This window comes from Anguilla anguilla, chromosome 13, assembly GCF_013347855.1.
Source record: "Anguilla anguilla isolate fAngAng1 chromosome 13, fAngAng1.pri, whole genome shotgun sequence".
Lineage (NCBI taxonomy): Eukaryota > Metazoa > Chordata > Actinopteri > Anguilliformes > Anguillidae > Anguilla > Anguilla anguilla.
Window position 1 is genome coordinate 28,902,489 of NC_049213.1, and position 24,551 is coordinate 28,927,039.

At 40.8% G+C, this 24,551-nt stretch overlaps 2 protein-coding genes across 9 annotated transcripts; one reads left to right on the forward strand and one right to left on the reverse strand.

The window, feature by feature from the left end:
* The first annotated feature begins 10,999 nt into the window (after window positions 1-10,999).
* LOC118211059 (bactericidal permeability-increasing protein-like) lies at window positions 11,000-20,099 on the forward strand. Of its 2 annotated transcripts, none has more exons than XM_035387810.1 (16): window positions 11,000-11,136; window positions 13,042-13,162; window positions 13,784-13,898; window positions 14,183-14,311; window positions 14,452-14,607; window positions 14,823-14,886; window positions 15,067-15,127; window positions 15,416-15,507; window positions 15,841-16,017; window positions 16,118-16,177; window positions 17,740-17,907; window positions 18,378-18,445; window positions 18,790-18,832; window positions 18,956-19,019; window positions 19,320-19,396; window positions 19,674-20,099. In XM_035387810.1, the coding sequence occupies exons 2-16, from the start codon at window positions 13,057-13,059 to the stop codon at window positions 19,713-19,715; spliced, it is 1,422 nt and encodes a 473-aa protein (XP_035243701.1). In that variant the 5' UTR covers window positions 11,000-11,136; window positions 13,042-13,056; the 3' UTR covers window positions 19,716-20,099. The 2 variants fall into 2 exon arrangements, with proteins under 2 accessions (XP_035243701.1, XP_035243702.1); XM_035387811.1 differs by having other exon boundaries at window positions 11,003-11,136; window positions 13,045-13,162.
* Window positions 20,100-20,344: 245 nt separating this feature from the next.
* Window positions 20,345-24,195, reverse strand: LOC118211063 (mitochondrial tRNA methylthiotransferase CDK5RAP1-like). Of its 7 annotated transcripts, none has more exons than XR_004761950.1 (7): window positions 23,877-24,174; window positions 22,808-22,911; window positions 22,613-22,666; window positions 22,367-22,421; window positions 21,718-21,892; window positions 21,472-21,585; window positions 20,345-21,007 (listed from the first exon to the last, which is right to left on the reverse strand). XR_004761950.1 is itself a non-coding variant. In XM_035387820.1 (7 exons), exons 2-7 carry the CDS (start codon window positions 22,873-22,875, stop codon window positions 20,897-20,899), a joined length of 492 nt encoding a protein of 163 aa, XP_035243711.1. In that variant the 5' UTR covers window positions 22,876-22,911; window positions 23,877-24,174; the 3' UTR covers window positions 20,345-20,896. The 7 variants fall into 7 exon arrangements, 6 of the variants coding, with proteins under 6 accessions (XP_035243711.1, XP_035243709.1, XP_035243707.1 ...); XM_035387820.1 differs by having other exon boundaries at window positions 21,532-21,585; window positions 21,718-21,867; XM_035387818.1 differs by having other exon boundaries at window positions 21,718-21,867; window positions 23,877-24,172.
* Window positions 24,196-24,551: the final 356 nt, after the last annotated feature.

Consider the following 24,551-nt stretch of genomic DNA (forward strand, 5'->3'; position numbering starts at 1 on the left):
GAGGGGCACAGATCATTATTCGACATGGATTGTTAAGCTATCTTTTGCCAACTCTTTTCAATACCTAATGTATTGCACACTGTTTTAACTGTCATTAAAAATCTTGGTCATTTAACCCAAGCCATCTATAGTAAACAACTGCAAAGGCTGTTATTTCCTGTTTTTCCTTTAACATCTTCTGCGGCAACAAGCTGATGCTGCTTATGCACTTTTAAAATCAGCCACTTCAGCACCTTTCCTGCCATTTGTCTCTTGGCACTTAGCGAACCTTAAAATGCACTTTTTTCTGGTGGTTGTTCCTGCTCTTTGACCTTTGTTTAATAACTGAGTGCCCCACAGCTCTTGAAAACTTTCAATTGCACATTGAAGTATTGTGTATTTTCAAAGTTTTCCCTTTTTTCATTTCTCTATTTTGATGTGCCCCTCAATGCCAGATGGTCTCTTTCGTTAAGTAATAGAATGAGTAGGGAATGGTATAATTCAGCAATAAGAACGGAGTGCTGTTTGACTATGCTGAGCATTACTCTGCTACATGTTGGGAATGTACAGTCACACAGTCCTGCAGAAGCACCTCAAGAGCAAGTGAAGAGCAATGCATTCTCACAGAATGCCTCAGTGGTCCTCACAACACAACACCGGCTAAAAATAAAACATCAAAGAGGAGGACATCAAGCTCACCGCCCAGAGAAACATGCTTCCTCAGCTGAAGGGGACAGGTCCACCTCTCTCTCCCTCCTCCTCCACCTCTTTATCTGTTACCCTCTCCCTGTCATTCCTCCTTCATCTTGATATTTGACAGATTGGGGACCAGTGCAGTATACAGAACTCCTGAAACAGATTATTTGAATTAGACACTGATCTCGTTGTTATTAGTAGTTAATTGAGTTTTTGAGAGATCAAGGTAGAGACTGAAAATAAATGGATCACATAACGAGTCAGAAGCAGATGAATAAGTAGAAATCATTCAAGCAATGAAAATGAAGTTCACTTTGACCCTACTTTCAGCATCCCTTCTTTGGCTGCCCATCAAACTGTTTATTGACTGAAAATGCATCTCATTCTACCTTTCTGACCTTGATTTCCCTTACCTCAGAGTTTTTGCGCTGTACTCTTGATTCTTGACTTCTGTCTATAACACTAAGTTTCTGAACTCCGCGATAAGCATCTTTGTGGTTTTATTTTAGAATTATATTATTTAGAATGGATAGAGGTAATTGCTCATTAGAAACACTTGTGTAATGTATTTGTTCATGACTGTTTCCTTATGTTAATCACATGAACAGAACTACGCATAAAATTTACAAGCTGTCAGCATTCATCATCTCATGCACCTGGGATATGCACAAAAACAAAGGTCAGCACATGTGTCATGAAAAAAAATAGGTTACTTGTAGGAACATTTTTAAGAACAAATTGAAGAAAAGTTTTGCAAATGAGGCCCAATGTGTTTAAAAATACCATACATCTCAGAAAGAACCTTCATCAATAAACTCACAATTTGATTTTCAACCTACAAAGAAATGAAACAAATTTTATCATAATTTGATAGACAAGACATCTCTCCAATTAAAGTATTAATCAGAGGTAAATAAATATATAAATTATAACATTTTTTATTGACAGAGAGGTAGACAATGCCAGGGAAATATAATAATTATAATGACTGATTATTGCAGAGTGGCAGCTTCTTAATAAACATCAAAAACAAGCATTACTTATAAGACTCTTGATACTGGTTATGAAAAATTTTGTATTGAGCCTCCAAAAGTTGCAGCTAGCTGCCCACCCACTGGAAAGAAAGCTGATGCAAGCTTTTTACAGGAAAATGTCCAGCTTCTCATTCATCCAATGAGGTTTATAAAATACAAGCCAGAAATGTTTCCAATTGCCATATTTTTAAGGGTTCCCTCTGTTTCCCACTTCGGTTTCAAATGTTAAGTGCTGATGTTCTTAAGGCACGGCTGCCCAACCCTGTTCCTAGAGATCTGCCGTCCTGTAGGTTTGCATTTCAACGTTAATTTGCCACACCCAAGTCTACTAATTACCAGCTCAAGGAGATCTTTAGCTATTGAGTGAGGTGTTCTTGTTAGGGCTGGAGTGAAAACCACAGGACGGTAGATTCCCAGAAATAGGGTTGGGCAGCCCTGAATTGAGTGATTGTATCATTTAAATCTCTGCTTTATGTCTCATATCATCTTATGTGTGTTTATGCATTGGTTTTACAATTTTGAATGCTTTTTGAACGTATTTCTGTCATATGGATTAAAACAGCAAATCAACCCCCTTTCGGATCAGATTAAATAATGTGGAGTTTGACCCTGCTAAATCGACCAGGCAAAGGAATGAATGAACTGTGCTTGACCAAGAAGTAGAACCTTACAGAAATCATAGCCTTGACAGTGGTAGCAAATCTAAGGTAGGGGCCATATTGTCTGAGGTGCTTCACAGTGATCAGCATTCAGTACCGTGCTGCTTGTGATTTGAGACCTTCTTAAAGTGAAGGATGATGGATAATGGAAGAACAGAGGCTATAGGTGGATTGGCACACAGTAGATTTCAGTGTTTACTTACATTGAATTTTAATGAATGACCTCGCGTAGTATAAGTCAGAAACAGCTCAAGGAGCAAAACAAAATTAAACTGTTTCTCATGAGCAATTATCACTGGCTGAGCACCGAATGTCTTATCTTCATGACGGCTTATTTATGAATTATCCCTGCAACAGGATGGTGAAAGGCTGAAATGCTTCTACCTGCCTTGTGTCCCTGTGGAAAATCGGAAAAAAAGCAGGGAGATTTGATATGCTATTTGTAATAGCATAGACTTGATTTATTTTTTATGGTACTTGAAGCCTAGACTAGGATTTTCTTTTTCTTTTCTTTCAAAACAATGAACAGACTTCAACTTGCCATTTTTATCATGTATTTCTAAACACAATTGTTTTTGGGGTTTTTTCTAGGATCAGACTTTTCTATTTTTGTTCAACTATATTAACACAAATACCTTGGTTATACCATACATTTAATGTATTATTATTCCTAGGCAATGTAACATTGTATCTACCTTTTTGTGCACAGAATTGTTTTAATAGAAATTACTATTTCAAAATGTTGATTTATTATAATTTACAAAACTTCAAATTTCTGTAAAAACCTCAGAATGCTTTAACTCCATCCACAAAAAGTATACTCTGTGTACTCACATCTTTAAACATTGTAGCCATAGAATGCAGTAGATAAGCATATAAGAAAAAAATGTTTCAGCGGATAAACCTAAAAATGTATTTCAATTAGTTACCCCTATATTTTTTTAGGTTTTCTCAGTTGTCATTCAAATAAACTTATAGTTTTCAATTGAGAAAACTAGAAAAATATGTTTAGCAAACTGAAGTAAAAATTTTAGGTTTATCCAATGAAACTGTTTTTTCAGTGTAGAAAGCACAATTGAGCTTGCAACAAAGAGGCTGAAATCAGTGCATGATAACGTCTCCACAGAGGCAATGTCTTTTGCAGCTGTGGAATTTTGTTCACTTTTTGTAAACTGATGTTACACAATGGGTATGGCAATGACTGATGACTTTCTGGGTGTTGAAAAGCCTCAGGGAAGATGGCTCCCATATCCTGTCTCTGCTCTGTCTGGATTTTCTCCGATCCCTGTATGAGCCTCTATCAGATATCTCGAACCTCGAGGACCTGTGTTTCCCTGTCTTCATTAGTTTTCTGGCACCTCCTCACATCCTTTATGAAAACCAAAGAAAGAGAGGAAATGGAAACCTCACATTTCCACCCCACCAATTCCAATACACAGTTCACATCATGCACTTTAATCATCCCTTCTGACGACGCCCTGGCAAATACTTTCTCTGTGAGAATGCTTTCCATGACTGGGACCAAAACAGTCAGGGCCTGAAAATATGCCAAAATATCGCCCGTTATTCAAGTGAGGCAGCCCCGGGACACACCCTGTCACGTTCCACCGCTCGTGTGTGTCCTGCCCGGGCGGTGTTTCCACATGGCATCTCGCACAGCTGCACAGGAAGTTAGGCCCACACATCCAGGACTCCGCGCACCACAGAGTGGCAGTCCCCCGTCTGACCAAAAACAAATACAACCAATGCGTCTCACTGCTCTGTGGAACTGACTTCTCTATTTCTAGAACAACAAACACGTTTCAGTATGTTCTAGGCTACTGTGAAATATGACACAGGCTAAAAAATGTGTTTGCTGGTGAAAAATACAGGTACACTATTTAAATACTGATCTGTTTGAAATGGTTTGAAAACTGATGGTTTGTTATGTTGATGTAAAATTGTCCTTCTACTAGCAGATTTAACCATTTTAGTGTAAATTAATGACAAATTATTAAGGCCAAATAAAAGCAAAGCTATACAATTTGTACAATAGGTAAATAATACTTATAAATACATGCTTAGCAAAAACAAAAGCAGGTACAGTAGGTAGGTGGATTAATAAAAAATCATAACAGCTCAGTGACACATAAGCCAATCAGTGATTACCAGTTATGAAGAAATCTTTCAGTTGTCTTCGAACAATCTGTTACTACAAATAAATCTATAAATGTATTCAAATACTGTGTAACATGCAGTCCAGTACAGAATTCAGATTCATTAGGCACTGTTCATGTGGAGAGGTCAACTATGTAATTTAATACATAAAATAGGCTTTACCTGGAGATAATACCTGCCTTCACTGCCTCTCCATGGGAGGGTATAAATAATGGCAGGTTAACTGCCAGGTTTTCCTGTCTTCAACTTTGCAGGAGATACACATCACCAGCCTTTCATGCAAAAGTAATTTAACGTGTGCTAAGCTGATAGCAGTGGAAAAGCATCATTCCAGTATACCCCCTAAATGTTCTACTGAGTTTAGATCTGGTGATTGAGAAGGCCACGATACATGAATAATGTCAATATCATGCTCTTTAAACCATAATGTGACATTCCATGCTCTGCTCTGGTGACAGGAGCATTGTCTTCTTGAAAGACAAAGATGTTGTAACTGGTACACGGTTCCGCACCTTTTATTCAAAAGGAATCCAACAAACTTTGATCTCCTTGGGGTTGGTTGGGTGCAGAACATGAGGGAGTTGAAAAGATAGCTGCAGAAACAAAGGAATAAAAACAAAAACAACCAAAAAGGTGAAAAAAGTATTTTCCTTAAATAGGTCATTGCTTCCTGCTTGTATTTGCAAAGCAAATGAGGCCTAGTTGAATGGCACCTGCACCCCTGCTCCTGGCAGTTGGGTTATCTGCTCCACTGCACCACAGAGGGGTCAGTGCACTGGGAATACTGCAACAGCTCCCCCAGCCACATCACACATACCACACACACACACCATTACATCCACCATAGAGAAAACTCACACACACACCATTACAGCCACCATAGAGAAAACTCACACACACCATTACAGCCACAATAGAGAAAGCTCACGCACACCATTACAGACACCATAGAGAAAACTCACACACACCATTACAGCCGCCATAGAGAAAACTCACATACACCATTACAGACACCATAGAGAAAACTCACACACACCATTACAGCCACCATAGAGAAAACACATGCACACCATTACAGCCACCATAGAGAAAACTCACGCACATCATTACAGCCACCATAGAGAAAACGCATGCACACCATTACAGCCATCATAGAGAAAACACACACACACCATTACAGCCACCATAGAGAAAACGCATGCACACCATTACAGCCATCATAGAGAAAACACACACACACCATTACAACCACCACAGAGAAAACTCACACACACCATTACAGCCACCATAGAGAAAACTCACACACATCATTACAGCCACCATAGAGAAAACGCATGCACACCATTACAGCCATCATAGAGAAAACACACACACACCATTACAACCACCACAGAGAAAACTCACACACCATTACTGCCACCACTGAGAAAACTCACACAGACAATACTATAGCCAGCACAGATAGAATTCACACTTACACCCTGTATTCTAGATTGTTTGTGGTGATATTGGTAAGCCTGATTCACCAGATTCCACGGATTCAACCTTATCTTACACATTTGTACTTGTCATACATCACATGATCTCACAAACAAATGTACCAGCATGAGGAAGGGAGAACGTGCATGTTCCTAGAGAGAGAGTGCACGTTCTGTCTATAGACCAGTATCCACAATAATCTGTATCTGAGCTTGGAGCACTGCATGTTTGCATTTGTGTGGGGGTGTGTTTGCATCAGCGCAATGTGTGCAGCAGAGACGTATGTGCTAGCTTGTGTTTGTGAAGTAATGTGCGTTTGCATGTATTTAAGGGTGTGGTTGTGTCTCTGGATGTCACTGAAGCAGTGCTATATGTGTGCAGGCACGTTTTGGTGAGAACCTGTTTGTCTCAGTTTGCGGTACTGTGTCTTTGTGCGCTTATTTATTAGCCACATTATATTTCAGTCAATTGTTGGTCATCCAATGACTGATGTATATATATATATATATATATGCATACATATATATGTATATATACACACACGTGTATATATATATATATAATGTGCAGAGTAGAACAGTATGTCTGAAGGTCTGAGTATGACTGAAGGTATGTGTTAACCTGAGAGAGTAGCTGTGTGTGTGTGTGTGTGTTTATAAGAGTCTATTTTGACATTTTATCTATCTGGAATTATATATCTCTGGGACAAATCGTATGTGTGTTACACTTGTATCTGAGAGTGCGGCAATGTGTGCACATGCGTGTGTGCATGCATGCATGCATGTGTGCGTGCGTGTGCATGCATGTGTGCAGCCATTAACAGGCCTCATTGTGTGACAGGTGGGCTTGACTGGCCTTCTATATGCGCTGCAGTGAGTGAGCATGTCTCCGAACTCTCAGCAACCACTCCACCAGCGGCAGAAGCCAAGCCCTCCTGGGGATCTGGGGGTCCAGGGGGCCCGATAGGTGAGCGGAGAGAACGGAGAGAGCGGCCCAGAGCAGCGCTCTCACACCTGCTCCACTGGGACGAGCAGGACCGCGGGGGGATCCATATCAGACTCCCTCAGAATGTGCAATGTGCGGGCACATTCCGTGGAGCCCTGCCCAGCGTTGCCAGCTGCATGTGGCAGGGGCACAGACAAGCCTTCTCCAGGGCACATTGCTGTCTTTATGCCCTGCACACTGGAGCATTGATGCTGTGGGCATGTCCTGCCACAGCGCCACCACCGCTCAGGTCTGAATGGACCACGGCAGTGCTGCACTCACCAACCAAGCCAGCTTCTGATTTGAAGGCTGTTTTTCAAATAACATATTATACCATACTAGTCCTGTTTCTTTGCTGTCTAGAACAGTCTCAGAGCAATGCTCGACCTCACAAATCTCTATAATATCAATAATTACATGCAGTAATTTTTCGATGAGCATTTTTTCAAAGAAAATCTTACCGAAAACAGTGTTACACACACATGAATTTGTGCGAAGGTACAGGTAGGTTTAATGTTACAGACTGATTCTGTGAGTGATTAGTAAATGTGTTTTCAAACAGGTTGTATTTAGACTTGATGCTCATTAGAAGGGATTTTATATATATCTTATATTGAAACATCAGTCATTGGATAACCAACAATTGACTGAAATGTTAAGAAACATTAACCAGCTGAAAGGAGAGCATTTCAGAAATCTAGGAACATAGTGTGCTGCATCAAAATGGTTGCCATTTCTACAAAAATATACTCTCCAAGTGCTTTGAAGTTGAACATATGCTTAAGCTTTGAGACACACAGACATAATCCACACAGGCAGTAGAGTGGCAATGCTAGAGAATGCAAAGACGAAGAAAAGAGGACACTGGTGTGATCTTAAAATGAGGCAGTCATGCGAATAGGGAGATACATTGTGGTCTTTCCACTAAAGTATTACAACTAGCCTAATGTGCCAGACTCACGTCCAATACCATTTAAAACGATCAAGGACCAGTGGTTTTATGTTTTAAAGCACAGTATGTCCCAGCCAAATTGGGACAGCCCACAACACATTATTGTTAATTCTCCTCCTCTCGTCCACTGTGCCATCTCTTGACATAAGCTCGATTTTGTGCAGTGTAGCAGTGACAAGCACAGACAAAGCCAGACTATGGGGTGAGCTGGCTGCAAGTTCCAGCTCACCTTGTCTGGGGCACGCAGCAGCCCTTTCCTCCCTGTTCTTCGCTGTGTCATTCCTGAGCTTGAAGTGCTGCCCTATGGGCACTCTGACAGAGAGGGACGTCTGTGTGAAGCCATAGTTGTGAGCTCCATGCAGCCTTGGCTCTCCATCGTCCTCTGCTGGCCATCTATGATGCCTTGCTATGAGCTTCCTTATTGGTCGGCAGAAATATGGGTACAGGCTACTCAGTAGAGATGAATTAACTCTGCCCCACATATGACTACAGGGGAGCGAAGACCATCTGTGTCTTATAATTGCATCACTTTTGTATGTCACATTTTCAAAAAGTAAAGTAATTATAGTTTATTTGCGTAATATTATTCAAATAGTGATTTGATTAGGATTCCTTTCATTCTCATTCTTTTGGCAGATCCAAAAGTTGCCTGACTCAGTTTGTGAAAACCTCTATGTAATCAGAGGGTTTTTTTTATTGTTATTATGTTGCGAATAGTAAAAGATAATGATGTATTCATCTCATTTGTGACTACTTAGATTTGAATTTGTCAATGAGTTTTAGAGAATATTATTATAAACAGGCTTTCTGTTGTACATAATCTTTGGTGGCAGTGTCACGGTTGGTTCTGGATGTGTTGTTGTGTGGCTGGATGGTTTTCCCTTCCTGGCATGGATTGCACAGTATTTCTGAGTTTTGAGAGGGAAATACATTTAGGAAATGAATGATGTCTGAACTACTAGGTACATTAAATTTAACCCATACATGAACACAATTTTACGTAGAGGAAATCACTGATTGACGCAAATCAGATGCAAAATCATTTTGACAATGGGTCCCAAATGGGCCTCCTCTGGTGATTTGGGCACCTGCAAATTGCCTGTGGCAGCGCAATGGCTGTGAAGCTCAGCTGAAGTGTGTGTGTGCTCATCTACACTCTTGCAGATTGCTCAAAGATATCATAGGGAAGTGATGTGCCCCGGGAAATGATGGGGACACCAAGAAAAGGAAGAAAGATTTTTTTCTTTTATACTGTGTTATCGACTGAAATGATACTTATGATTTAATTAGTGAGTGGCTACATTAGTTAGAACCTATGAAGTTGGTAATGCGAACAGCTGCGCTCTTATATTTAGACATAAGCACACACAGGGAAGCAAAGAGGCTATGAAACTCTTAAAGCATTACGTGTTAGCTGATTTTAATAGCTACCAGACAGTATGCTAGTTAGTTACATGTAGCTTTGATGAAGTCAGCTATAAAGCTTTTTTTAGCTTTGCAAGCTTAGCTAACTAGCATGTTCATAATTTATTTGACTTTTCAGTGCTTTTTAGCATTTTAGCTTAGTTTTTTGTGTTTGTTTCAGTGCAGCTGTGTTATTCCATATCCAACCACTTCATCATTTTCATTGAACATGAAATAAAACCATGTGACCTTTTTACTTTTAAGAAAGAAAATGTACTCCTGCAATAAAAAGATATGATTATTGCTTTGATTCTGGACTTCAGCAATCAAATCAATGTGAAGGCTGGGTTCACGAGGTCAAAGCACTGCCTTTGCTCCAGTGCAGTTAATCAAAACAGCATGTCCTCTGTCTTGGCGCTACAGGTAATTACTTTAGTGCTGAATAAAGCTGTGGATTCTACTCACAGTGCATCATGCCATCCCCCACATTTAATAAAATATTCCTCATCCATGCATAAGTTGTCATGATAAATAATATCAGCCGTGTAGTGCGCTGCATAATGAAAATGACCCAGAGGGGATGGAGGAGTTGGGCACCCAGCTGCATGATTCATCAGAGTGCTTATATCGAGCACGCATTAAGCTGCTCTTCTGTAGGAACTGCTTCTAGTGACCGCACTTGTGCATGCGTACCATCAATAATCAATACCTGTCATGTCCTGCATGGGGCCTCTTGGGGTTCTATGGTCATGTGGTTTCTCCAACCCCCCTCTACAATATGTTACCAGGGGCAACATTAGTCATATTAATCCCTCCTGGTTCACAGAAGGCATCATTCGGCAATTAATTAAATGGCCACCGTGTCTCCCACGCAGGGGCTCTGATAACTGTCACTGAGATCTATATCTATGCACACTGAGAGCAGCATGCAATGCAATAGCCTGTACATCCTGTTCTAATAAATATATACTTTTTATAATTTTTACTTTTCTTACTTTTTTGGTATTGTATTTGGCTTGAGATTTTCAATCAATCTGATGGTCACCTGCGATACAGCAGGCACACAGCATTTCAGAGTTACTGGTACAGTAACAGCTGAACTTAATAACCGATACTGTCATCTGCAAGGAACCTTCCATCTGTCAGCAACTTTTCAAACTGCACTCCAAAAAGGTCAGTGGTGGAAAATCTAAAAGCCTAAAAGATGAATAACCAGATCCCCGCAAAAAACAACGTAGTTGACCAAATGTTATTTTACTGTTAGCCAAGCCCTGGCAAGCAAACAAGAAAGCTTCAACATTGGGAACCAGTAATGAACTAAAAAAAAGATTAACATACTGTATCAACATTTTTAAAAATCTAATTCTCAAGAAAGTTTTCTCATACAGATTTACTTTGCTTCACCATGGATAGTACTCAGAATAACAAGTACCTTAATATGAAATGTTATGGTAATCTGGTGCTTTGTGCAACAGAGGAACATTTCCCAGAATGTAAGACTGGCCAGTGTTTGCACCATTTCTAACGGTTGCAAGGAGTACATTGCAATCAATTGCCAAACCTTACTTAAATTATTCTAATCCAGAACAACACACAGAGACAGTTGGTACTCAATAAGTGAGGGCTTGGGCAATGCCAGTCACAGCCAGTTACAACTGCACCACTTCCTGGTCCAGGGGAGTGAATTAAGAACCATATGCCTCTCTTCTTCTTTCACTCTGTTAAGTTGCAAGCAAGAGTGTGACTCCACTGAACGCTGAGGACACGTTTACACAGGACTCAACCACTCAAGGTAACCTCAGACAGACACAATGCATGCCTGCAGGGACATGATCCGTCTGAATGCTGCAATATCTATACCTAGGTCTAATTAGGGAAGAAGGGCAAACACACAGTTCTGAAACTGTGCACTCAATCTCAAACTATTACACACTCTGCCACCATTTCTGATGATCTGTTCTTTTTGTACTGACAGCAAAAATATTGTTGTACACAGCATAGATTCCTATGTGAAAAGCAACGTAGGTCACAATGACCTGCTGATCACTTTAATATATTAAGTTGCTGTAAAATGCAATGGTAAATGGGCTAATTGGAGACTGATTTCTGTTTGATGCTGTGCATAATGTGGACTTGTATGATCAAGTACAGTGTCCAGTCATACGCTGAGCATAAATTTTGTCAGTGTAAATTTAGGATTAGTGTGGTAAAATACATGTGGATCAATAAGCATGATTTAGGACCTTCCTGCTACTTTCTCTCTGTTGTTGTGAAATTTAAAAGAGCAGAAACTGACAAGGACCTCCAGAGTCCTCAAATAGCCTTCTGCTCCATACAAAGATCCTCTGCACAAGTAAATTGGGTCACATTTCAGTTATTTTGAAGAGTCAGTTTTGATTCTTCCTGTCTCCCCTTTTTTTTTACTTTTGGCTCAGAATAATTAAATACAGGCTTGAGTTCAGTTTAGCATTAACTGCTCCTGTCATGTGACCTCAGCACCATCTCAGGAAGACACACGGCCCTTTCAGAAATAGAAACTGAATTAAGTGCGGATTGTGTATCTGTGGACTGTGTGATGGAGGGCACGCCCTCCTCCAGATCCCTTATTTTTCCAGCATGCATATTCTGTTTAAAGGTACTCAGTTTTGCTCCGGTAAATAATAATAATTAAAAAAAAGAAAAACAAAAAGCATTAAGTGAGATATTATTCCACACAAAAAAGCTTAATTGGTAACAGGACAGAATTACACATTTGTGTGTTCAATTCATTTGGACAGCTTGCTATGGTACTGCACTGTTCTCATATGTTAGGTTGCTTCAGTGTTATGAACAATGTAAGCATCAAGAAACAAGTAAAATCTATAATGCAGAAATTGACGTAATTGATTTAATGGTATTAATTTAGAAGGATTTCTTCATTCTTACTTGTTTGTTGTAAGGCAATGCCGTTGATGAAAACAAAGAGCAGCTAATTTGATTTAGCTAATAAGCTTTTGTCTTTAAATTATGTCCATGGTTACAACTAATGGGTGCATCACAGAGCAGAATCTGGTCATCGTGAGGAATTTGAAATTTGAGGAAGATGGATAAAAAAAGGAAGTCATAGTACAATAGATATGAAAGATTTGTGAAGCCTTTATCCACATGAAGTATGAATTGGTAAGGCTTTGCACTGATTTTTAATGTCTTTGCCAAAATGAAAATCATATCCACAAACTGAAGGTAGAAATCTTCACAGACATGCTGTGCTTGTTTGACTGGTTTATCTTACAACAGGTTCAATTATTATGAGGGATTCACTGTGTCTGACTCTCACTTGTGAAATAAATGAGAAATATGTCCAACATTTGCTTAGCTCAAAGTGTGAGGGAGAGGAACACTAAGGATTCTGCAGGTCCTGAGTGCAGTTCTCAGAAATGTGCAGACACCTTCCTAAGCAGTGCCCAAATGGCCCTTGAACTGCAAAAAAAAAGATAATAATAATAATAATAATGACAGATTCTATGAATGAGCAGTGTCTGATAAAAAGTTGCACAATCACATGCTGCTGGGAATGGACAGCTTATTCTTCATATCTGGATCCCCAAAGATCACATGGCCTAAAACTGAAACCATGCAGTATACATGATATTTAGCCCTGATGATGTGTAAAATGCTTATCACAGTAATGTAAGTATGGTGGTATGTGTCATCCCAGCAGGTATCTGTGGTCATGTTGACCGCGTGGTGTGTGGTGGCTCTGCTGGCTCTTCTACCCCCATCTCAGAGTGTCAACCCTGGTGTCAAGGTCAGACTTACACAAAAAGGGCTGGAATATGGTAGGTATTATTCCTAGAGAATGGTACAAGAGTTTAACAACAAGAATGTCCAGAGTAGAGTGATGTTGTAAAATGTCTGGAGTGTGGTACAGTCGATTAGCCTGAGAAATGTCTAAAGTATGGTAGAGTAGAGCAACAACAGGGAGGTCTGGAATATGGTGTAGGCAATTAAGTACAGAAAGATATTTAGCACAGTTCACTAGAGTAACAACAGGAGAAAGATATAGTACGGTGTTGAAATGTAGAAGAAAGTTCTGGAGTTGATATACCAACTGCTGTTGATAGCGAGTATCAACAGTAGTTGGTATTGGTATGTTTGAGGTTTGTGTAGTAAATTAACTGATCTTTGGCGATAGGTTCAACAGTACTAACAAAAATCATAATGTAGTAAGTCCAACAAAGCCTACTCTGTCTTGAATATAATGCTTAATAAAACATACGTTGAATGATTCAGACTATATACTCAGCTGTATAGGTAGAAAATATGATTTCCAATAATCACTCTGATGCAAGCAGAGGGGTATAAAAATAGACCATAGACCAGGTAAAACACAAAATTACAGAGAAAATGGTTATTGGGGTCACTGGAAATATGACTGAATGGAGCTGTTCTCTTTGCAGGCAGGCAGATAGGGATGGCTATTCTGCAGAGCAAGCTGAAGTCCATCAAGTTGCCTGACATGTCGGGAAAAGTGAAGGTGTCTCGCATTGGCAAAGTCAAATATAGCATAACAGGGTGAGGTCACATAACACAAAGTGCTAGCCACTTTGTCTTCCATTAATCGCCTGGTTTTATCCTGGAGATTTTTGACTGGTTTACTATACTTTGTATCCACTCCATTGCTCCATGGAAAGTACGTTTCCGTTTATAAATTATGCTCACTGCTTTAAACTTAAGTGACAGCAGTAATTCTAATAGTACCTGTAGTACTCTTGGTTGTTGAGTTTAATGTTTGTACTCAGGCTTTCTTACTTTGAGCTATAGTGCCCTGAGTGACGCATGCTTACCTTCTCCTGCAGGATGAAGATTACTTCCCTTGGGCTGCCCACGACCGCCGTGGGGCTGGTGCCAGAAACTGGGGTCAGTCTCTCCATTGCGAATGCCTTCATCAGTATCCATGGCAAATGGAAGGTCAGATACAAGTTCATGTGAGTGTCATTAGCGCATTTTACACATGGGCCCACAGTGACAGGAACACAGGACTCACCTGTCTGTGGAACAGCGGTGCACAGAGGACAGGAATGATGACATGCTTCTTCCCTCCTTCATTCGCTCTATTCAAATGCAGTAAGAACAGGGGCTCATTCGACCTGGCCGTGAGAGGACTGAGCATCACCTCTCGCATCACCCTGCGAAGCGACGAGACGGGGCGGCCAACCGTCAGCAATGCCAACTGCGTGGCCAGGGTGGGCAGCGTCAAAATCAAGTTCCACGGCGGGGCCAGGTACCGGTTAATGGGATGTTCTAGGACTCACTCACAACAGGGGCATGGAGAAACAACTTCTTCTACTTCCTGCTACCTCATAATCACAAGTTCGGTTTCAACACATTGCAAAACCTAGAAACGTGTGATCAGGAAATAAGAAATAAGCAGTGGTGTAAGCAGAAAACTGCAGCAGAAGGAATGCTTGCTCATACTTTGTGTTCCCTTTTTTTCAGCTGGCTGTACAACCTTTTCCGCTCCAAGATTGCCAAGGCCCTTCGTAAGGCTTTAGAAAAACAGGTGAGCACATCCTTCCTCAAGGTAAAACAAGTTTCTCTCCAGTGCTGGAAGACCAGTGAGGTGCCCAGAGAGCTGGCAAGTCAAAGTCAAACTTCAACTGAGTACAGGCCATTTTCAGTGCCATAGCTCCCAGCACTCATATGCCTAGTCCTATGCTGTTGTTCCAATGTACTATTTCAGATCTGCCCCCGGGTGGCTGATGCAGTATCCGAGATGAACCCCCGCCTGAAAACACTGAATGGTATGAGCTGCAGAATTTGCTGTACTGCTGACACAGTTGATCACAGCATGCTTCTGCTTAAGAAAAATTTGAATTTTAAAAAACGTAATCAAATTATAGGATCCACTCGTTTGTGGAATGAACAATAGAACCATGATGAAATGAGGGGGCAACAATAGATATGCACAATTTATTATTCATACAGAAGCCCTTCCTGAATTATGACTGTAATCACTTCACCTTGCACGCTTAATTGCTTGTCTGGCCGGGTGTAGCATCTCACCCTTCAAACTTTCTGCCATCTTTCAGTGCTTGCCCGAGTGGACAAGTATGCAGAGATTGAATATTCGATGGTCGCACCTCCCATCATCACAAAAGAGTTCATCAATTTTGACCTGAAGGTGAGCAATGATCAGCCTGTGTGCAATTCATCATGTGCAATGTATAATTTAATATTCCGCTTTCTCCCACCTTCTATAACAAATTCTCACATATCTCCCCTAATTATTATCAGTAATAATAATAATAATAATAATAATAATAATAGCAATACAAATTAAAAACCATCTCCTCACATGGCTTTCTGAAAGTCTCAGGTCCTTTTGCCACGGCACACTCTCTCCAGGAGCTGTATGTTTTTCTGTATTGAAAGTTAGAGAGCATCTCTGCATAATCCCACCAGCCGTGTGCAAGAGATATCAGATGTATAAGACCCTCTTTTTATCTCTCTGCAGGGGGAGTTCTACAACATTGGAAAACATCAGGAACCTCCGTTTGCTGCCACGCCCTTCTCCCTGCCTGCCCAGCACACCAGCATGCTGTACTTTGGACTGTCCTCCTTCACCATCAACTCAGCAGGTTTTGTCTACAACAAGGCTGGAATCCTCAGCCTCTACATCACAGACGACATGGTGAGAGCTTCTACCCTGGCCAGCTCTATCTAGAGAGAACTCTGCCAAAACCTCGGCCCTCAAAAGCTGCATTACACTGGTTTGCCCTCTCTCCTGACAGATCCCCCCGAAGTCACCCCTCCGACTCAGTACCAAGACATTCGGAGCCCTCATCCCCGAGGTTAAGAACTCACACCTACTCATATCTTTTTTCAGCATTTCAGGCATTGTCCTCTTGCGTCACAGACCTTGTGTGTGTGTAAGCACTCCACACAGTAAAATATTCCCTATTGGACTCGTATGTTGCCTACTCTGTTACAGTTGAAATAATGACTGATATATCACTGTGCACTACATTTATCTAGAGGATGCCCTTACCCAGCGCCGCTTCTGGGGTTAAAATACATTAGTAAATACAAAAGTTTGTGTGAAAAGGCCAAAGTCACAAGCAAGGGAAATATCACCCAAAAAGAAGTAACGGTGCAAGAATTGCTAAGCAAATTATTATTGTCTACAGGCATGAATAGACAAATAAATCTAGAATTATTTTAAAATATATAAATGCTAAATGTCCCAAAATACCTCTTCACATAGGTGCTGTTTAAAGGGGAATTTCACTTTATAACACTTCTGCTTCTCATGACTGATATTGTCCTTCTAATTAATGTCGCCCTTCATTTTTCGATCAGTTATTTCATTTTAAATGTCTAACGTTTCGCGGCAAAATCGAGAAGAAGCGAAGCAAAACATTCCGTTAAACTCTGCTAGCTTTTGTTTGATGCGATATCCGCGTAATAATGAGGTGCATTGTACCCAGTTGTTATAATTCCCCAATTAAACTTGACTTGAAAGCAAATTTTCATAGTTTTCCACGGGATGCAACTTTGTGCCAGACATAGCTAGATGTAATCAGACACCCCAACATAACAGCCGAAGAAGTTTGCAAACGAGGACTAAGGGTATTCAGCGACCACTTTGAAGGCACCTACTACCAAGTCGACCATCTGAAGCCTGGAGCTGTAACCACCGTTTTCCCATCGTTGGTCAAACCGCTCAAAGTAGGTACTACGTGGGCTGGCTAACGCTATCGCGTCTGTCTGTGATACATAGGATGTCTACCACCAGTTGCCGTTTGTCCTGGGAATAGCCTGTGGTTCCTCAATCTCGGCCCGCTCCTGACTCACTCTCGTTCTCGCACGATCAGCCTAAAAATTAGCCAGCTCTTCTTCTGTGTATTCCGGCTCGAAGTGATAGGGCACAACAATCCCATGATCAAAAACAAAATCTCCATCATCCTCAGACATTTTCAGTTTCGCTAGCTAGTAGTCGTACAACACTATTTCTACGACCAACCTAATGTTATTGTCTGCAGGTACGCCCACATCAGAAGTCATGCAATGATATGCATCCTCGAGTTCGACACTAAACTGCCTGGGTCTGCTTCCTGCATTTGTAAAGGAAAACAACAAAACAACGTAAAATATTAACATAATGAAATAACTAATCAAAAAACGAAGGCCGACACATTCGTTAGAAGGACAATATCAGTCATGAGAAGCAGAAGTGTTATAAAGTGAAATTCCCCTTTAACATAAGAGTAATACCTACAGTAGCATAAGCGCTAAACCTAAAACAATACCTAAAATGAGTGTTGTGAATTAGTTTAAGGATCTAGGTACAGTACATAAATGTTTCTTAAAGAGTAGGAAGTGAATCTAATGAGTCCTATTCCAAATGCTACAGATTGGCAAGCGTTTTCCCAACCTGATGATGAAGCTGCTGGTGAAAACGTCCAGCCCGCCCAACATCACCTTTGAGCGTGACAACATGACCCTGCGTGCGACAGGCACCGTGACCGCCTATGCCATCCAGACAAATGGCACCCTGGCGCCCCTCTTCATCCTCATCCTGGTCAGTCTGGCCATAAGGGACTTAGACCAGCAGCTCCCAAACTGGGTCCCAGGGACTCCAATGCATCCCTAGTCTGTATTTCAAAAATATGTACACATTACACTGTGCAGTAATACTGTGGTTGCTGCCCTTACTAAACATATATATTCTTCTAAATAGCTATAAGTCAAACAGGGTGACAATTTTGTGAATGGTTCTTATTAACAACTACATAACCATGCTTAAATGCTTACATCAATGACCGTAAATAAGCATATGGTGCGCTATGTCTCTACTGATGCAAAGGAACACACCATATACCTATTTTTGGTTATTAATTTAAGCATTTATGAATCCTTATTTCATGCTTATAGAGATGCTATGTAGTGAAGAGGTTCACAGAATGTTGTCTTAAACAGTAAACATATAGTTAAATTTAATATTAGATTTGACAAGGCTGAAGGACTCAGAGTGCCCCCTGCTGTCCACAGGACACCAGTGTCAGTGCTCGAGCTTACATCACTGGAGTTAAACTGGCTGGAACCGTGGCCCTCAACAGGTGAGTACACCTGTGTCTATCAGACCTGGGTCAAATACGTATTTGTTTTGGAATACTTTTCTATGCTTTACTGATCTTGACTGGTGTATTGGAACCAATGAAATACTCTCAAAAAGTGCAAACCCCGCCTCCTAGTCATATTGGCAGGCTCAGTTACACCAGGCAAGATGAATAGAGCACAGAAAAGTGTTTGAATCCAAAACAAATACATATTTGACCCAGGTATGGTGTCTATACAGGAGGAAGAGAACTCTTTTCAGTACACAGACAAGTCACAAAAAGATAAATAAATGAAATAAACACGTGCATACACAGCTTGCCCTGACAATGTCCGTTTTCCACAGGATTGGCCTGACTGTGGGCACAAGCTATGTGGGCCCATTCCAGGTAAGGCTAATCAGCCCTCCAGGGATGTCTGGAATATTGCATAGCTCCACATCCCTCCAGCCATTTTGCTGCCAATTGTTGCCATATGAGCACTGTAGCAATTGTGTGTTGTGTCATTTTCAGGTGAAATCGCTTGAAAATATCCTCCTGCTTGTTCTGAAAGTGGCTGTTATCCCCCAGGTCAATGGTAAGAGCATAACTCTCTGTAGGAAAGGTGTCATTATATCTAGAGAGCGAGCACAGGAGGCAGAAAAGATAAATCAATTAAATAATTCAGAAAGAAAGCAACAAGATGCAGTTGTGTCATCCAGATTGCAGCAACAGAGCTACAAGGCCAGGAAACACGCTGCCTTCTTGAACAAGCATCCGATTGTTATTGCAGTGTTGAATGCATCGAACGGTTGTCAATACGCTGCTGGCACCGGCCAATGTGTGTGTTCCCCGGTAAGTTAATGTGGTGACAAAGAGGAGCTCTGCTTCCCCACAGTTCGCCTGCAGCAGGGCTTTCCGCTCCCCACTCTCGGCAAGATGAACCTGGTCAACCCTCAGCTGCAGGTTCAGAAGGTAAGACCGCACACCCATACAACGGCTTTTCCACCGCTGCGCGCACGTTCAATCTTCATCTGAAGGCCTGGACATCCAGTTTAGGGTTTATAAAACACTGCCGCGCACGCACTGCATCCAAACACTCAATCATGCTCACGCTTCAGAGGCAAAAAGACTGCCTAAAATCAAACCTAAAATAGTTTTGACATGAATTTGCCTGACATTTCATGAAGATTAGAAGCAGGATGCAAGAGAAATGTTTAACTGGATCTGGATTTGTTTCATCCTCCTCCAGGACTACATGCTGATTGGAACAGATGTTCACTTTGAACCATGAGCATCAAGGGATGTCACCTCACATGACCACAAAGAATCCATTGCATTCGGTTATTAATGTGAGCACTGTACTCAACGCTGTTTTCCGTGACTGCATTTTGACTATTTTTGACACTTATGAGAATTCATAGGATGTATAAATGCTACAACATAGCCTCTCAGTATTATTCTGCTGAACCACAATGTTAAAATTTGATAATTAATGAGTACATCTGTATGAATAAAAACCTAAATATTAGGATCTCTTTTCAAAAGTGAGCTCTTGTGAAATACTCATGTTTCTACTTTGTTTTTACCTTCTACTTGGCACTCACAGAACTTTAATTCCTCTTAGTTTGGATCTTAATAAAAGCTCCTATGAAAACCCAACACAGGATTCATGAAATACGCATCTTCGATTTTGTGGATATCCCAGGTGTATCATATGATGAAGGCCATGTTGATTAGTATAAGGAGACACCATAGTGATCCCATAAAATGGATTCCAACTTTAGAATCATGTGCAAAGAACAGCAATTTGTCGCTCTTCGCAAACATATGTGTGCGATTCCGGAACACGCATTCTCTCCCATTCTGCTCACATTCTCCGTAAATGAATACATTGCAGGTTAAATCAAGACAAGAAGCCCATTTCAAAACAACTGCCTAGAATCCTCAGTTCATCAGTTCAATAGCTTTAATGTTTCCCATTGATTTTCACAAATGAGTAATAGTTGAAATGCCAATATATTCTACTTTCTTAATAACAGCAAACAAAAATGTCCTTTTCAATCATATTGTCCTCCTGCTGCAACATCGAGAAGCCAACTGTACAGGCTCATACAATGTTTAGCTGAAGACAGGTCTGCAATTTTGGAAGATATCCCTGATGCAAATATTTACCAGCAAGTACAACGTCCTGAAAGCCCAATAATATACTGAAATCAATGATACTAACATACTCAAATCGTAAAACGCCACATATTAAATACATTAAAGAAAAACAATATTTTCATGAGAGTAAACCCTGAATAGTAGGTTTTGGAGATAAAACAGTACTCCCTGATCTGCAACGACCAGTGTCTTTCAGCGACACCCCACCGTCTGCACAAAATGACTGCACAATGATTGTCCTGTGTGAAGTAAGGCAGACAGGAGAGGAGCAGGAGAGACGGGGGGTGGGGTCAGCAGACCTCCATCTGTTCATCTCAATAGTCTTGAGGAAGGACTTTTCCAAGGACTTTTAGAAGGGGATTTTAAAGAGGCAGGGCCAAGGGCGTGGCCTCTCAGGCTCTGAGAGCTGGCCGATGTGATCTGCATGAGAAACAGACAGCACGATTAGGATGCGACACAGAGCATGCCCACAGGCTCCACTGCAGGCACCTCAGTGCAGGGCAGGGACTGCAAGCAGATCATATAACGTGGTTACAAAACATTGGGATAATACAGTAAGACACGTTTTACACAGTCCTTAGCTCTATGCAACACAGATGTCAAGAACAGGGTAATGTAATGTGTCATTAAAGTATGCTGATTTTATTTATTTACTTTTGCCCAAAAGTGTTTAATATACACAAATATGGTCAGTGTGGCGACTTGCCCAGACAGTTTTAGAGAAGTTTCTGATGACCTGCTAGCATTACAAAGGCAGGCATCGGACATTTGTATAAATCACACAACAGAAAGCAAATTTTGAGAGTCCAGCGACACAAATCTACACTCAGCTGACATATGAGCCTAGCTAATGAACAGAGTCCGAATAAGCACGAGGCCTGTACCTTCACCAGCACATAGTCTCCAGACCTGATGGGGAAAGCCTGTGTGGCAGGAAAAATCACCTTCAGGTTCCCATAATTCTGTCCGCACAGCTCTTGTGCAGACCTCTTACTTTCCTTCAGGAGAGAAGCATTCAGAGTTTTGTTAGTCAGAGTATGCGTGTGGTGTTTACAAGAGTTCAAGCTACTACAGAGAAAAAAAAGCTGTTGTTTTAGCAAGACATGGGCAAGCCGTATTGCAGTACTCACTCCTTCCACTAGAAGGAGCTGTGTGCTCCCGATAAGGCTCGCATTGACCCTGGAAGCCTCCTCTCTGAACACGCTGATTAGCTCCTCCAGGCGGCGACGTTTTACTTCTGCAGAAACGTCATCCTGGAGACGGTGGAATGTGTGGGACTTCTGCAAGTGCAGATGGGACAGCGTGCTGTAACCACCACAATCATTTAAACAAAAAACAATTGCAATTTACACTCCACAAAAAAACATTTAAAAATTTTCTTTGCAATTATTGTTTGCTTTATATTTTGCAAAAGGGGAAAAAAGTACACCAACATTTTAGCCAACTGGAAAAGAAAGAGTGTTACAATCCAATAGAGGTGGTGATTTGGACAGAATGCAAGAATTTATTCCTTTGAAAAACTAGAGTCAAGGTCCTATGCACTGCTGTACTGACACTAATGCACTGCTAGCATCAGTATGCATGCTTACATACACCACCAGCATCGCCAACATGCATCTCCACACAGCCCTGCTGACAACAAGACCTATGATCATCACCAAGATGGACCCTTCAATCACACAAGCTAGTCACAACTTTATCAGCTGTATTACTACAGGCCCAAACATCGACATTAACACGTCAGAAAACATCACAAATACCACAGGGCCATTACGATACCTGGGATTTTCTTCCAAATATTGGCCACAAGTCCAGGTATGCCTCTCTAGTGTAGCTGGAATGAGAGCAAACATTCGAAGTACAATTCTATTTACCATGACACGATAAAGAATGCAGTAACAAAGGTGCAGAAAGTTGTTGAGAATTTTAAGGATTGAGAGGAGACAAAGTAAAAAAAAAAAAAAAAAGGAGAGTGAAAGAAAGAGGAGTGAAAGACAGGCGTGTGATGACAGCCATATCGCTCACCCACGCTGCATTCTCTGTTCCAATCTGTTCCATATGGTCTGCTCCGCTTTCTCCCTATGAATGCCAAACAGTACTGTATCACATATCAATACAAACACACCGAGTAATCCTCTTATGCTTCACCAACCACTACCACCCTCCCCCCCCCCCCCCCCCCCCCCCAAAAAAAAAAAATCCCCTGGGTACAAATGTTACCTGTGAAAGTTCACTAGCACGCAAGTATCCTTCCCTCTGTAGAATGGACCAGGCAATCTCAGTATCATTCACATTCATCTGACAGCCATAGGTTTCAAAGTATACTGAAAGATAACACGCAGTAATTATATAACTGTATAGCACAGTAATGCGCCAACACAATACACAATCAAAAACAACGTAGTCAACATAAGCACAACCATATCACTTCTTTTTTTAAGCTGAAAACTTATTCTGACATCTACAAAAATAAATACCTTTATTCATTCATTCAATCATTAAAATTCGAAATTAGTTGCAATTATTTGCTATGTACGCTTGCTAAACTTTTCGTGAATTTCCAATATGTGGGTCATCAGGAAGATAGTACTGTGTGTCCTTAACAGGTCGATCTTGAACATCAGGGGTCTTTTATCTGGAAGAAGCATCCTTAATAAAGTCCTTCAATCTTGGACCCGTAGCAAGTTTCTGAATTTGCTGGCGCTAGTCAAACTTTAACCGTCTCCGGTTGGAGGAATTGGAATTGGGCAACAATACCTGTCTTTAGAGGTGACCCTTACAAGCCAGTGCTGCAGTGTGTGCATTAAAAGTCTTAGGTTTCTCATGTTTTTATTCAAATAGCTAAGCGAATACACGCATTGCACCCAGCTACAGGTAACTACATAGATGATTGGCAGGCTGCATAGATGAAGAGGTTCAGAATGTGTTTGCAAGAGACATGATCATGTTTCTCGTTATGGTAATTTGTTTACCCACTATCACAAAATTCATACTGAATACTGAAAGACATACATGACATCACGACGTACACATGTTCATTTGACGAATTTAACTAGCAAGCTGACATTCAAAATGAAATATAGACCATAAAAAGCTGCGTTTGGCTAAATGATTACTAAACTGGGCACCTCTGCCTGTCATATCAGTGTCGTTTACCCATTGACGTAAGTGATTATGTCTGCCCAAAAATGCTTCAAATGGAAGGTAAAAAATAAAATAAAAAAATAAAAAAACATTTATTCTTAAAATATGCTCTGCAAACTTCCAAACGACTGCTCATTATCCTCACGTTATTGTGGTTCGGCGTGACTGTCCGTCCATATAAACTTTCCCCGTTTAAAGCGTCCTTCTACACACGTACTGCACGGATTCAGCTCGATCCAACGATGATTAAAACCTATTGACTGGCAAGCTCCATCCACAATTCCCACTAAGAAACCTACAAATATATTTAGAAATATCCGTGCATATTTCCAGTGTACGCACATGAAAAACCAGGGCAATATGATGCCCTAGAAGACTATATTCCGTCCAGTCGGCCGACTAGAAGATCTTCCCTTGAAAATCGTTCCACGTTGACATGACATTGTAATATGTTGCCTTCAGGAAGCATTCGTCCCAGGTTCTTTTTATGATTTTGTCTTGTTACTGACATATGATATAAAACTGATATATGTTTTCCCTTTTACTGACACAATTAATTAAATATGTTTATGATACACAAAATATTTTAATTAAACTTTGTTTATCTATTTGTTTTTTTCCAACTCTATTAAATTTCATGGAGAGCATCGGTGGACAGTGATTTTCAGGTCAAACCACACATTTCAGTGGGGTAAGTCTGGGCTTGAGCTGGGCCATTACAAAATACAGACATTCTTTTTTTTAAGATATTCCTTTGTGCCATTTTCTGTATGCTTTTGGGCCATTGTCCGGCTGGGAATTAATCCTTACCCTAAGAGCA